Here is a 16,163-nt window from a genome sequence, read left to right as displayed (position 1 = left end):
TTTCTTCATTTATTTACATTTTTTTTCGAATCTCTCAGCAGAATTTTGTGTTTTTCAGCATATGAATGTTTCACTAGATTGAGATCTAAAGTATTTAATTTTTTGAACAATTGTAAATGGTATTATATATTTAATTATAATGTGTTCCATGTGTTCATTGCTAGTATTCAGAAATACAATCATTTTGTTTGTTATCATGTATCCTGCTCCTTTGCTGAAGTCATTTATTGGTTCTAAATGGCTTTTGTTTTTGTATCTCCTTCGGGACTTTCCATATAGCCAAATATGTTATCTACAAATAAGAACAGCTTTATTTCTTTTCCTTCCATATGTTTTTATCTCCTTTTCTTACTTTACTGCGCTGGCTGCATTGAATTACAGAGAGGAGAGCAGACATTCTTGCCTTGCTCCCTTTCTTAGGGCGAATTATTCTGTCCTTCACCATTAAGTTGGTTTTCTTGTAGGTGCACTTTATCAAGTTGACAAAGTTTTCTCTAGTCTATGTTTCTGAAGGTTTTTTTATATCACAAATAGGTCTTGAACTTTGTCAAATGAATTTTCTGCAGCCGTTATTATGATCATGAGATTTTCAATCTTCAGCATGTTAATTGGTTAGAATTTGACTTTTTCTATATTTTTTTAACTCAGGTATAGTCAGTTTACAGTGTTGTATCAATTTTTCATGTATAGCACAATGCTTCATTCATACATGAATATACATATATTCGTTTTCATATTCTTTTTCACCATAAGTTACTACAAGATATTGAATATAGTTGCCTGTGTGATACAGTATAAACTTGTTTTATCTATTTTATGTCTATTACTTGGTATCTGCAAATCCCAAACTCCTAGTTTAACTCTTCACACTCCCTTCCCCCTCTGGTAACGATAAGTTTGTTTTCTGTCTGTGAGTCTGTTTCTGTTTTGTAAATTCATTTGTCTCTCTTTTTTTTTTTGATTCCACAGATAAGTGTTATCATATGGTATTTCTCTTTTTCTAGTTATTTCACTTAGAATGACAATTTCCAGGTCCATCCGTGTTGCTGCAAATGGCATTATTTTATTCTTTTTTATGGCTGAGTAGTATTCCATGGTATAAATATAACACAACTTCTTTATCCAGTCATCTGTCAATGGACATTTAGGTTGTTTCCATGTCTTGGCTATTGTATATAGTGCTGCTATGAACACTGGGGTGCATGTATATTTTTGAATTAAGTTTCCCTCTGGATGTATGCCCAGGAGTGGGATTCCTGGATCACATGGTAAGTCTATTTTTAATCTTTTGAGGAATCTCCATCCTGTCTTCCATAATGGCTGCACCAAACTGCATTCCCACCAACAGTGTAGGAGGGTTCCCTTTTCTCCACACCCTTTCCAGCATCTATCATTTGTGAACTTTTGAATGATGGCCATTCTGTCTGTGTAAGTTGATACCTCATTGTAGTTTTGATTTGTATTTCTCAGATAATTAGCAATATTGAGCATTTTTTTTCATGTTCCTAGTGGCCATTTGTATGTCCTCCTTGGAGAATTGCTTGTTTAGTTCTTCTCCCCATTTTTGGATTGGGTTGTTTGTTTTTTTCTTATTAAGTCATGTGAGCTGTTTATATATATATAGTGCTTTTTCCTGCCCTCGCCCTGCTGTGCGAACTCCACTCACTCTTTCCAGAGGCCCTTGTTGTGACCCAGGTCTGTGCTGCTCCCGGCGCCGTGTTCCAGCACCACGTCCGTGCCCCCTCCCACCACTGCATCCTGGGGCCAAGCCAGCGCGTGGTAGGTGGACAGGTCGCTCCCCAGTTCAGTGCCTCTCCCCGTGCCACATGGCTTCCATCTGTGCTGTCAGAAAACAGCCACACCAGCCCTGGCCCCTGCTCTGTGCCAGAACTCCGTTCCTTGTTCGTTTGTCTATTTCTCCTTTCAATTCTGTCAGTTTTTTCTTCATTTATTTTGATAATTTGTCATTAAATACTTGAATGTTTATAATTGTTACATTCTCTTTTGGAATTGATCCATTTTTCATTATATCATGATCTTCTTGTCTCCTATAACTTTTTTTATTTAAAGTCTACTTAAATCTGATGTTAGTATAGTCACTCTTACTCTTTTGGCCATCATTTGCATGGAATATGTTTTCTACTCTTTTGGCCATCATTTGCATGGAATATGTTTTCCCATCCTTTCTCTTTCAGTCTGTTTATATTTTTGGATCTGAAGTGAGTCTCTTATACACAACATATAGTTGGATCATATGTTTTTATCCATTCTGCCAATCTCTGTTTTATTGGAGAGATTAATCCATTTTCATTTAAAGTAATTACTGATAAGGAGGGATTTACTTCTGTCACTGTGCTGTTTCCTACGTGCTCTACAGCTTTTTTTGGTCCCTCATTTCCTGAATTCCTATTTTCTTTTGTGTTCAGTTAATTTTTTTATGGTGAAATGTTTATAGTCCTTCTTTATTTGTTTCTGTGTATATTATGTAGCCATTTTCTTAGTGGTTACCATGGGGATTACATTTAATTCTTAAAGTTATAACATTCTAATTTGAATTTACAGCAGTTTAACTTCAAAAAACCTACAAAAACTCTTCTTCCAACTCCATCCCCACATCTTTTCAGTTGTTGATGTCACAAAATTCTATCTTTATACATTATGTGCTCCAAAATATAAACTAATAATTCTTCTAAGTGCATTAGGCTCCCAAATTATGTGGAAAACAATATTTGGAGTTATAAACCCTAGTTCCAATAATATTAGCTTTTACATCAATAATTTTTGCAACAGATTTTTGTATGTTGATTCTGTATCTAGCAACTTTACTGAATTTATTAGTTCCAATAGGGTTTTTTTTTTTTTGGAGTCTTTAAGGTTTTCTACAAAGAAGATCATGTAAATTCATGAAGCCTTCCTGTAGTTTATATTTCTTCTTACTTTCCTTTTGTGTATATTCTATAGCTATTTGCTTTGTGGTTATCATGGAGATTACATTTAATACCATAATGTTATATTACTCTAATTTGAATATACAGCAGCTTAACTTCAAAAACATACAAAAGCTGTCTTCGTTTACAGGTCCACCTCAACCCCTTTCAGATGTTGATGTCACAAAATTATACCTTGTGTGTCTAAAAAACATAAACATAAATGCATTAGTCTCCTAAGTTATGTAGAGCACAAGATTTGGAGTTAAAACCCAAGTTACAGTAATAGTAGCTTTTAAACAAGTAATTGTCTTTTGCCACTAATTTTTGTGTGTTGATTTTGTATCATGCAACTTTGCTGAATTTGTTTATTAGTTCAAATAAGGGGTTTTATGGAGTTTAGGCTTTTTTTTTTTTTTTACGTAAGAGATCATACTATATATGAACAGAGATCATTTTACTTCTTCTTAGTTAAAATATCTTTTATAAATTTTTGTGCCTAATTGATCTGTCTTGGATTCCAGTACTATGTTGAGTAGACTTGGGGAGAGTGTATATCCTCGACTTTTCCCTGATCATAGAGGAAAAGCTTCCAGGTTTTTTTACCAACAACTATGCTGTTAATTATGGGCTTTTCATATATAGCCTTTATTATATTGAGATAGTTTCTTCCATTCTAAGCTCGTTTAGAGGTTTTACTATGAAATGTGTTGAATATTGACTGATGACTTTTCTGCCTCTATCAGTATGATCATGTAACTTTTAGCCTTCATTCTGTTAATGAGACATATCAGATTGATTAAGTTTTATATATTGAACCATTTTGCATCACAGTGATACGCCCCGCTTGGCTGTGATATATGATACTTCAGTGTAATGTTGAATTCCATTTTCCAGTATTTTGTTGAGGATTTCCCATCACTCTTCATTTGGGACTCTGGCTTGTAGTGTTCTTCTAGTGCCTTTGTCTAGTTTTTGTATCTAGATAATCATAGTTTGGAAGTGTGCTCTCCTCTTCAGTTTTTTGGAATAATTTAAGTAGAATTGGTATTCATTCTTCTTTAAATGTTTGATAGAATGTACCAATGAACTATATGGATCTGGGCTTTTCTTTGTTAAGCAGTTACTGACACCTGACTCAATTTTGTTACTATTTATAGATGTGTCCTGATTTTCTGTTTTCATGATTCTTTTTTTAGGTTATATGTTTCTAGAAATTTATCCTTTTTTTTTCTCAGTTATCCAATTTATAGGTTTTTAATTGTCACAGTAGTCTCCTGTCATTCTTCTTATCTCTATGTCATCTGTTGTCATGTCTACACTTTTATTTCTGATTTTATTTGAGTCTTTCCTTTTTTCTTAGTCTAGCTATATGACTTTCATTTTTATTGATCTTTCAAAAAGCCAAGTTTTAGTTTCATTGATTTTTTCTATTGTTTTTCTATTCTGTTTTGTGTATTCCTGCTCTAATCATTATCATTTCCTTCCTTTCCTAAATCTGAGCTTAGACTGCTCTTCTATTTGTAGTTTCTTGAGTGTAAGTTTACATTATTTGAGATCTTTCTTCTTTTTAAATGTGGGTGTTTATCCCTGTAATGTTTCCTTCTAAAATTGCTTTTTGCATACCATCAATTTCGATCTATTGTGTTTTCATTTGTCTTAATATATTTTCCATTTCCTCACTTAATTTCTTCTCTGATCCACTATATTTTCAAGATAATTTATTTAATTTCCTCCTATTTTTGAACTCCTCAGGTTTTCTCCTGCTATTAATTTCTATTATTCCACTATGGTCAGAAAATATGCATGGTTAGATATTAATCGTCTTAATTTTGTTTTATGACCTAACGTGTAATCTATCCTGGAGAATGTTTCATGTACACTTGAGAAAATGTATACCCTGCTGTTTTTAGTGTATGTCCTGCGTGTGTCCATCAGGTCAATGTGGTATATACTGTTCAGTCCCTCTGTTTCCTTGTAGATCTACTATCTAGATGTCCTTTTTATTATTGAAAGTGGGTTATTGAAATCCTCTATTTCATTATTTTGGTCAGTATCTCTCAGCCAATGTTTGTTTCATGTATTTGGATGCTCTGTTATTGGGTGCAAATGTATTCATAGTTGCTACCTATATATAGGCAAATAAATTATTTTATTATTATATAATATCCTTTTTCTCTTTGGATTCTTTTTTCTTTTCTTTTCTTTTCTTTTCTTTTTTTTTTTTTTTTTTTTTGAGTAAAGGTAGATTTATTTAGAGAGATACATCAAAAGGGCAAGAGAAAGGCCATGAGGTGTGGCCATGAGGTGTTGAGGTGTGAGATTAAAGTAGATACACACTCCATAGACAGAATGTGGGCAGTCTCCAAAGAGGAGGCAGAGAGAGAGGGGAGGCCATGAGGCCACAAGGCACCGTGTTGCCAGTTTTTAATGGGCTCATGTGCTTAAAGTGGAAGGACTAGTCTAACTACCCTGGGGAAGGGGCTAGGACTCCCAGGAAGTTGGCCATTTCCCACTCTCTGGCCTTTTGTGGCTAGCCTTGGGACTGTCGTGGCGCCTGTGGGCGTGTTATTTACCATGCTAATGTTACAATGAGCATATAATGAAGCTCAAGGTCTACTAGAAGTCAACCCTCCCTCTTTGAACATGCTTTAATTTAAAGACTATTCTGTATGATGTAAGTATGACCATTTTTGCTCTTCTGGGTTACCATTTGCCTAGAATATCTTTTTCCATTCTATGACTTTCATTAATTGTGTGTCATTAAATCTCAAGTGAGTCTCATAGACAGTACAAACTGTGCCAGTTTCTCTTAGTTCTGTCTGCCAAGCGGCTGCCACCTTCTCCTCCACGCCTCAGAAGCTCCGCTTCTGTCCCCACTGACCTCCCAGCTAGAGATGGGTTGTCCTAGCACGAAGGTGCCTTTCTTCCTTTGCCACTCCCTCCCTGTGGGACTGGTCCCACACCAATCTTTTTTTTTTTTTTCCTTCCTTTTTTTTTCTCCTACAGGTTTTTGTGAGGAATCTTCCTATATTTCGAAGGAAGAGACACTCTACCAAAGTTCAGTAGGTGTTCTGTGTGATTCAGTGGGTCTACAGATTTAATTCTTGGTGGATGTGTGGGAGGGCCTGAGCTGTGAGTCCCTCCACTCCGCCATCTTGGCTCTCTCCAAAGTCATATGTTCTTAGTGATTGTTGTGGTCACTTCGCAGAAACAAGGAGGGACCTCCACCCAAAATTTGGCTTGGATATTGATACTGATGATGTGCGTGTGCACACACGCACACACACACACGAGAGGATAGAAAGTTTTGTTACTCACATAAAGAGATTTTAAGGTCCAAAATGGATTGAGTGAGCAGGGCAGGGGAACTGGCTTGTGGTTTTTGCAGTGGTTAGGGAGAAGTGTTAGGATGAGGCCTTCTATTTACAGCATGAATTTCCCAAGGTGCCAAGGGCGGGCTTCTTATCAGCATGCCCAGATGTCAGCAGGAGAAGAGGGAATGTGAAGCTTAAAAGCTGTCAGCACTCAGAAACCAAAAATGGTGTCACACCCTATTACGGTGGCTTTCTGTCTCCTTGTCTTGTCACTTACTGAGGGATAGATACTGAAATATCTGTCTGTGGGTTTGTTTGTTTCTCTTCTCAGTTCTCTTTTTCTCATGTAGTTTTAAAGTTGTTATTGGGGGTAGGAACAATTTGAATCATGTTTTCTCAGTGAGTCGACCTGCTTTCATTATGAAATGGTATCTTCGCTTTCACAATAAGCTTTGCTCTGAAATCCGCATTGTGTGACTCCAGCTTCCTGTTGAATGATGTTAGGATGATATATCTTGATCAGTCCTTTTATCTAAACCTATGTGTCTTTATATGTAAAGTATGTTTATTGTACACAGCATATAATTGGGTCTTTTTTGGATGAGACCAGACACGTTTAGGGTGGTAGGGCCATAGTAATTGGGTCTTTTTAAATCCAATGTGACAATTTCTTTTAATCAAGGTGACCAGACCATTTAGATACCATTACAGAATTGTAGCTATTGATACAGTTAGGGTTAAGTCTGTCATCTTCTTGTTTGATTTTTATTTATCTCATCAGTTCTTTGTTCCCTTTTTTCTCTTTTCTACAATTCTGTCCACTTGAGTTTCTAAACTGAAAGCTCTGTGGCCCTCAGCACTGGTGCACTGACCAGTCCCAGGCAGCTGGCCGAGTCTGTTCACCAATGGGTGCTGTCCCTCCGGTCCATTGTTGCTAATGCTTTAGGGTTGGAGGGGGTGATTCCCCATCTCCCCACGAGTTCACCTGGGGCCCAGCAGAAGGAGCAGTGGGCAATTCCTTCTGGTTTTCTGCCACAAATATGGCTCTATCTCCCCTCCCACCTTCTTTCTGTACATACATACATTTGGTATGCACTTAATTTTAGCTTTAAAATATGTGTGTCCCAGTAGAGACAAGTAGGGACAGTTTCCAGATTGTGTACTAGAATTATTTAGAAAGCCACATGTTATGGGCTGAATGTTCGTCCCCCCAACCCCAAAGTTGGTTTTGCAGCTCTAATCTCCAGTCTATCTGTGGATAGGGCCTTTGTGGACAAAATTAAGACTAAATGAGATCATAAGGGTGGGGCCCTGATAGGATTAGTGTGCTTATAAGAAGAGGAAGAGAAAACAGAGCTCATTCCTGCTCTCTCCACATGGACACAAAGAGCTCTGTGGGGACATGGTCAGATGACAGCACCCAGACACCGAGAAAAGAGGCCTCCGGATGAAACCTACCTGCCAGCACCTTGATCCTGGCCTCCCAGCCTCCCGGACTGGGAGAAATAAACATCTGTTGCTTAAGGCATCCCGTCTGTGGTGGTGTGCTACGTCTGGGGACACCTGTGACAACTACGATGCTCTACAAAGCATCTGTGTGCTCCAGTGGTGACACATCCCAGGTGCCGCTGCTCCTGCCCTGCATTCATCACTAAACTGCAGTCAGAGGTTAAGGAAAATAAAGATGCAGTTTCTCCACCCCAGCGTGGGGGTGGCTACCCGAGGCCTCGGGTCCCAATGTCAGCCTCCATTCCCACTGGCCAGGTTGCATCTTTGTTACCCTGTGAGGCCACTAGCAGGTTTCCTGTCTTTCATACTGTGCTTTGGACACCGTACCACGGTGGTGATGCAGCCCTGTAAGGGCCGGCCACCGGCCATAGCCAGGGGTCTCCGACCCCAGGGCTGGCTCCTCCCAGTGACACACATGGATTCTAGAGGAAGGGCCATTTCAGGTCACTGTGGATGCCTGTCCTGTGCATGGGGGATGGATGGTGAGCCCTCAAGACAGAGTGGGGGGACCCAAGGGTCAGAGAAACGAATGGACCTGTGTGCCCAAGGCCCAAGCCTCTGAGCCAAGGGACCATCACCAGAGATGGTCACCATGGTCAGCCTCCCAGGGTCTGATGCCTCATGGGCCTGGAATAGAATGACGGGTGAACACAGGGGCCAGGCCAGCTAAGATCCAGCTGCCTCAGCGGCTTCTCTGAGAGGTCACCTTATTACACATTTGACCCACCCCAGCTGCTATCCCAACACAACGACCCCGAGCTACCAGGGCCACTGTAAAGCACAGTATGAAGTGTCATCACCGCATTCGGGGCCCCTCAGCTAAGGGTACCCACCCCACGCCCCGGCCCGCCGTGTCGTCCCGGGAGTTTCGCCGACGTCCTCATTTGCTCACCACCATCTCGGGTCACCTGCCTGTCTAGGGGTCACCAGAAAGGAGAGTTTGAAAAACCAAAGTCCTGTTTCCCCCAAAATATTTTTTATTCTTGCTTACATTTGTGTTTCCAATTGTGAATAAAAAATGCTTAGAAAGTGGTTACAAAACATCGTGAACCGGACACGAGGCGTGGGCTCGCCTTCTCGGCGTGAGATGACACGGGGCCTGGCGTCTGGGTCGGCCTGCCTGGGCTCAGTCGGGCTTCTCACTTTCAGAATCTAGAAAACAAAACCGCCACAGCTCATTACAGGCCCAATGCGGTCACATGAGGCCCTGGAAGTGGCCTTCCTCGGAGGGCCAGGCCGCCTGACCACAACCCACGCGCTACGCAGACAGACCCCCCCAGGCTGCCTCTGCCATCTGACTACCTTCCCTGCTGAGCAGCTGCCCGACCGGGCGGGGCCTCCCAGTGCCTGCAACCCTGGAGAGCCGGGTGCCTCTGGCTCCCTGGGCACAGCACGAAGAGCAGCAGGCCAAGGTGCCCCTGCCCCTGCTCAGGGCCAGCCCTGGGACAGGGCACGCAAGTGGCCCGAGGCACAAAGCCTGACTGCATCTCAGTGGGGACGTAGGGCGAACAAACCAGGAGGCCACCCAAGCTGGGCGAGGCAGGAGGCAGCACGAACCCCAGCTTGAACATAAGGCCATCAAGGCTGTGCTGAGTTCCAGAGGGCCTCCCCAAACCACAGCCCTGCACCTATAGGACAGCAGAGCCCCTCAGGTGACCCCTGGGCAGGTGGCCCCAGCCCCACCCAGCTCTGTCCACAGTGAGTCATGCCAACCTAGCTTTCTGTGAGACAGCCAACATGGACAAGGGTCAGAGACAGTGTTGAGTTGGCCACGAGACTCACACACTCCATGGGGCAGAGCCCATTGCACATCTAAATACAGGTCAAGTTCAGAATTTGAAAGCCAAGTGAACAGGCCGGCCTAGGCCCGGAGCCAGCAGAGCTGGCAGGGGGGCTCTGCCCAGTGGCCCACTCCCGTCCTGAGCCAGGCTGGCTCAGTGTCAGTCACATGCCAGGAAGCCAGCATCTCCTGCTTAGCGCCCAGGCCCCTCGTGGCCACCCTGTTCTGCTCGGCAAGCTGGTGACAGCAAGCATGGGGCTGAGACTGAAGCTGTGCCCAGGACAGGGCAGTGCTGCCTGCCAGCGCTACCCACCCCTGTCCTCCCTGCAGGCTGGCTGGTTCAGCTCTTACAGGGACAGAAGGTAAGAAAAAGAGGTTGTTCCACACTGTTTTCAAGCAAAAATCTTTATTTTTTCTCCATATATACAGACTCTTGGGGATTCTGTACCACTGACCGTTCACGTACAAGGCCAGGACCCCAAACCTCACGTCCGGTACAGAAGGGGGGGGGGCGGGGGAGGGCAGCCTCCACCACCCTCAGGAACCAGGAATACATGACTCCCAACCAAAGGGCTGAGGGGCACATTACAGAGGACAGAAATCTCTTACTATAGCGTCGTGCCCTGGCAGAAGATTCTGCATAATCACCCAGAAAATTCAATTCTAACTGAATTGATGGAATAATATATATTTAAACCAAAATAATTTAGCTAGTTCTAGTGAAGTCCCGAAAGTATAGCAGTACTGTACAATGCACAGCTGGGCAGCCCAGCCTGCTGCCTCCCAGTGGGAAACGCGAAACGTCTTGGCCAGTGGGGAGTGGGGCCTTCAGCTCCCTCCAAGGGCTGTTTGGTGGATGAGTCCCACTGAAATCTCCAGGAGAGGGACCTTCCCACCCGCAGCAGGGTGGCCTCGGGGCCTGGAGAACCAGGCTGGGGGCCAGAGGTGGGCGGGGCAGCCTGCGAGCAGGTGGCAAAGCTAGGCCCAGCTGGCCACAGGACCTCAGTGCAAACGACGGGAAAGGAGGGCAGGCCGGTAGGAGGGCCGGCAGGCCCCCGAGCAGGAGGGGGCCGTGCTGAGTCTGCAGAGCGGGTGGCCTGCCTGTGCTCCCGTACGGGACACTTATCTTTACCTCCCCCCACACTCACGGCAGCCCTGCAGGCTTTGGGTCACGAGGGCGTGTCTGCTTACCTAGCAGGTTGCATACAGCCAAACACAGACGCTGACATTCCTTACTAAGAGACCAGCTACCATCAGCAAGTACGGCCCCGATCACCATGCATCCTGGGCAGCTCGCTGGCAGCGCCCACGACGCCGCAGGTGACAGCATGTATGCATCTGTTTGCTATCAGTGACCATACACAGCCAGAGAGACCTTGTTTTATGAATACAAAGGAGCACTCCCACAGCATTTGCAACTCTTCAATATTCAAGGTCACTAGTTCAATTTTTTTTTTAAAAGCATGTACAACAAAAGTAAAGGTCAGACTTTAGCTTCAGATTTGGAAACCATTCATATCTCTGCAACTTAAAATGGGAAATAGAGATATTAACACACAAGCCAACTGTAAACAAAGTACACCTTTTCTGATACATAATTTTTTAAGAACATCTCTTTCCATCAGGGAACGGAAAAGCTGGAATTCAAGGCACTGTACTTCTGCAGGGTGATTACGAAGTTCTAACCATTGATTCAAGTACAGGAAGTGAGTGCAAAGACAGCAAGTATGGAGCACAGGAACTGAAGAGGGAACAGTCTGTAGCAATAAGGGAAGTAAGGATTGCCACCCATGTGCCACCCGCCCCGGCTGGGCGCCCACGGGGAGGCAGGGCAAGACTCGGAGGCCAAACCATAACCCGACTCCTCCGGGCAGCTCACTTCAGGCTTGTTCCATCTGGCAAGCGGTAGGACAGAGAGCTACGTGATCCGCAGCCTGGGGCCGGGCGTGCTGACCGTGGGCGGCCGCAAGAACACGGGGAGCGCTGGTGCGCCTGCTGCACCCAAGCCTGGCCCCCCAGTGGGGCTCCGGCTGCCTGCCTGGGCTGCCCAGGGCCCCCAGGACACTGGAGCTGGGAGCAGGTTTCCATACTGGCCCAAAGGCAGTGCATAGGGCGGGGCTGGGAGGCAGGAGAGAGCAGTACCTGGCATGGGCACAGGCAGGGCTGGGGCAGCTCCAGGAATGACCGCGGTGGGTAGAGGACCGGGCGCCGGGGCCAGGCATGGCGTCCCCACTGCTGTTCGAGGTGTGTTCATCTACAAAACAAGAAGAGGAAGACACGTGGCTTCTATCCCCTGGCTTCCCTAAGTGGCCCTGGGGCTCCCTGCAGTTTCTCCATCCTCAAGAAAGCGCAGTCTCGGGACCCGCCACGGAGCACCTTTCAATGGGACACCAAAGTGAAAGTGCAGGGTTGGGAAGCAGCCACCCTCCCTCCCTTACTCTGCAAAGCTACAGCCCGGCCACCTCTGGGCCACGTGCCCTGACTGTTCACAGGCCAGAGCAGGCTGCAGAGCAGAGCCCGTAGAACCTGAACCCTGAAGTCACAGTGAGGGGACCACAGACCTCAACCCAAAGGCCTCCTGTTTGACTGGTCAGTGCCATCATAGGAGGACCACAACAGCTGGGAGCTGTGCAGGGTTGTGTGCCCAGAGTCCCAGGGTCAGTGGCAGGACAGCCCCTCTGCTCTCCGCACCCCAGGTACAACCCCAGAGGAAAAATAGCACAAGGAATGAGAAATGAGCTGTAATGGTGAGACCGGTATGGCCGTGATGCAGAAACCTGCTGAGCTACTAGAAAGGAGGGTATGGACCAACAGTCTTCAAACCCTGGACACAATGTGGGCAGATCTAACCAAGGAACTATAAGAAAGCTAAAACATCAGAGCCAAGTGAGGTTTGCCCCAGGAATGCAATGCTGCTGCCCCAGAAGAAATCACTGCATCTCACTGTAATTACACCCCCCAAGGGAGAACCCCATGTGGTGCTCCCCACAGATGCAGGAAAAGTGTCCGACCAGTTCTACACTCGTTCATGGAAAGGACAGCAGCCGAAGCTGGAGAGTGCCTCCTCCATCCGGAAGGGCTTCTGCAGAACCCACAGCCAACCCTGTGCTGATGGTGCAATGCCAAACGTACTTCCCCCATCATTCTCCCTGCCCTAGAACACTGTTCAGAAAGTTTCAACCAATAATAAGAAAAAGAATTAGTGGTATAGATTGGAAAAGCAAAAGGAAAACCATCCTTACTTGCAGATGACAAGATCGTGTATAAAGAAAACCCAAAAGAGCAGACAAACCAACTTCTAGAACTGAGAAGCAAATTTAGCAAGACTGCAGGATACAAGGTGAAGAAATCAACCATATTTCTATATACTAGCAACACACAGCTGTAAAGCGAAATTAAAAAGCAATATAATCTACAACCACATTCCAAATATCAACTATCTTCGGGTAAATTAAAGAAAGATGTGTAACACCTTTACACTGAAAACCACAAAATGCTACTGAGTGAAAATTAAAAAGACATAAACAAAGAAATGTCATGTTCATAGAAAGACTTACTACAGTTAACGTATCAAATCTTACCCAGGTGATCAACAGACTCAATACAATCCGAAACAAAATCTCATACAGCAAGTTCATACAAATAAATGGACTGTTTCTAAAATGTAGAAGGAAATACTAAAGACCCAGAAAAATCAAGAAATTCTTGGGAAGGAACAAATTAAAAGTATGGAATTAACAGATACAAACTATACATAAAATAGATAAGCAATAAGGATTTACTATGTAACACATGGAATTATATTCAATATATTGTAATAAACTATAACAGAATATAGCTTGCAAAAAAAAAAAGACCACTAGCTATGCCTTCAGCAAACAAAAATCAGCAAATGCCAGTGAAGGAAAGAATCTGTTTTCCAAGGTTATCACTTATAATATTCAGATGTCCAGTTTTCAACAAGAAATCATAAATCTTTACAAAGAAAATGGAAGGTATGATCCATACACAGGGGAAAAAAGGACAATTTAACAGAAACTGTTCTTGAAGAAGTCTAGATACCGCACATAGAAAATAAAAACTTTAAGTCAACTGTTTTAAACATGTTCAAAGAGTTAAAGGAAATCATGAACAAAAAAAAGAAGCCAGGAAAATGACACATGGACAACATGGGAATATCAATAAAGAGACAAACAGTAGTAACTTACGGTGGAAAAGAATATGAAAACGAATATATGTATGTTCATGTATGTCTGAAGCATTATGCTGTACACCAGAAATTGATACAACACTGTAAATTGACTATACTTCAATAAATATAAATATATATATATATATATACACAAAAAAGAGAGATAAGTAATAAAAGGAACCAAATATTACAGCTGAAAAGTATAACAACCAAAATTAAAGTTCCACTAGAGGGGCTCACAACAACAGATTTGAGCAGGCAGAATAAAGAATCAGCAAACTGGAGGCCATACAATTGAAATGATCAAGGCTGAGGAGCAGAAAGAAAAGAAAAAAAAAAATGAAGAAAAGGAAAATGTACAGAGCCTAAGGGATCTGTGGTATACCAAGGAGAAGAGACAGGGGAAAAAAAATACTTCAAGTGCAGAAAGAAAAGACTGTCAACCAAGATTCTACATCTAGCAAAACGATCCTTCACAAAGAAGGGGAAATTAAGACACATGGATAAATGAAAACCAAGAGAAGTTGTTACTAAAAGATTTGCCCCACAAGAAATGCTTAAGGGAGTCCTTCAGGCTGAAATGAAAGAATAGACAGTAATTCAAAGCTATGTGAAGAAATAAAGAAGGGAACTACATAGTTAAATGCATAAGCCAATAATATGGTCCTCTTGGTTTTAATTCTTTTTCCCCTATATGAGTTAAAAGGCAAAAGCAATATATAATAATTATAAACCTATGCTAATGGGCACCCAATGTCCAAAGATGCAATATGTGACAAAAACAACACAGAAGAGGCGGGACAGAAATGTAAAGGAACAGAGTGTTTGAAACAAAGCTGACATTATAGGTTGTTATAAGTTTAAGGTTTTAATTATAAGCCTTAAGTTAACCAAAAAGAAAATAACAAAAACATATACAGAAAAGTAAAAAGGAAGTGGATCAAAATTATACACTACAAAAAAACTCTAAAATTTTTGAAAAGACAATAATGAAGGAATTGAGGGGAAAAAAACCTTTAAGACACACAGAAAACAAACAGCTAAACAGCAGAAGTCCTTTATAATCCATTAATACTTTAAATGCAAATGGACTGACCTCTCCAATTAATAGGCAGAGATTGGCAGAGTGAGAAAAAAAAGCATCATTGATCTATAGAGCTGAAGAACACAATAACTAAAATGAAAAACACACTAGAAGGAATTAACAGTAGACTAGGTAATACAGAAGAATGCATAAGTGATCTGGAAGACAGAACAATAGAAATCACCCAATCAGTACAGTAAAAAGAAAAAGAAATTTAAATGAGAACAGTTTAAGGGACTTCTAGGACAACATGAAGCATGCTAACATTCAAAATATAGGGGTTCCAGAAGAAGAGAGAAAAGAAAAGGATCAAAAATGTATTTGATGAAATTATGGATGAAAACTCCCTGAACCTAAAGAAGGAAACTGATATTCAGGTACAGGAAGTAAAGAATGTCTTAAACAAGATGAACCCAAAGAGATCCATCAAGACACATCAAAGAGACCCACGAAAAAAATTTAAATGGCAAAGGCTGAGGATAAAGAGAGAATTTAAAGGCAGCGGGAGAATAACAAAGAGTCACATACAAAGGAAACCCCATGAGTCTATCAGCTGATTTTTCTGCAGAAATTTTGCAGCCAGAAGGGAATGGTGTGACATACTTACAGGGCTGAAAGGGAAAAACCTACAACCTAGGGATACTATACCCAGCAAGATTATCATTCAGAACTGAAGGAGAGATAATAAACTTCTCAGATAAGGAAAAACTAAACCAATCCTAAAAGAAGTGTTAAAGGATCTTCTCTAAGTGGAAAAGAAAGATGTAAGAATTTAAACGAAGGAAAAATCCCAATAGTAAAGAAAAATATATAGTAAAGGCTGTGGATCAACCACTTACATAAGCTCATACAAAGATTAAAAGACAAATTTGGGAAATCAACTGTAACTACAATAAACAGTTAAGTTATAAATGGGAAGATGTAAACTATGACATCAAAAACACAAAATGTGGAGGAGGGAAGTGAAAATGTAAACTTCTTAGAATATTAACTTAAATGATTACTAGTTTAAAACAAGTAGACAGTACCTTCTCAAACTATTCCAATAAACTGAAGAGAAGGGAACACTCCCACATTCATTCTGTGAAGCCATCATTACTCTGATACCAAAACCAGACAAAGACATTACAAAGCAGAAATTACTGGTCAATATCTCTGATGAATATAGATGCAAAAATCCTCAAAAAATACTAGCAAACCAAATTCAATAATATATTTAAAGGATCATACACTATGATCAAGTGGGATTTGTTCCATGGATGCAAGGATGGTTCAATATCCACAAATTGAAAAATGTGATACATCACATTAACATATTGAAGGATAAATATCACATGATCATCACAATAGACAT

General features: G+C 42.2%; 1 protein-coding gene across 9 annotated transcripts in view; it reads right to left on the bottom strand.

Moving 5' to 3' along the window:
• Positions 1-8,714: 8,714 nt before the first annotated feature.
• The window catches only part of WNK2 (WNK lysine deficient protein kinase 2), a 116,235-nt gene continuing 108,786 nt past the window's right edge, over positions 8,715-16,163 (bottom strand). For 3 of the 9 annotated variants that reach the window (XM_031447149.2, XM_064490082.1, XM_064490084.1), the window contains 2 exons: positions 11,676-11,787; positions 8,715-8,905 (listed from right to left, as the gene is read on the bottom strand). In XM_031447149.2, coding sequence (XP_031303009.2) covers positions 8,880-8,905; positions 11,676-11,787 — 138 coding nt within the window. In that variant the 3' untranslated portion in view covers positions 8,715-8,879. Of the gene's footprint in view, positions 8,906-9,469; positions 11,788-16,163 lie in introns of those variants that run through there. The other 6 variants (XM_064490078.1, XM_064490080.1, XM_064490081.1 and 3 more) reach the window with 5 other exon arrangements.

This window comes from Camelus dromedarius, chromosome 10 (assembly GCF_036321535.1).
Source record: "Camelus dromedarius isolate mCamDro1 chromosome 10, mCamDro1.pat, whole genome shotgun sequence".
In the NCBI taxonomy this organism is placed as follows: Eukaryota; Metazoa; Chordata; class Mammalia; order Artiodactyla; family Camelidae; genus Camelus; species Camelus dromedarius.
This window is presented reverse-complemented; position numbering and strand designations above follow the sequence as displayed.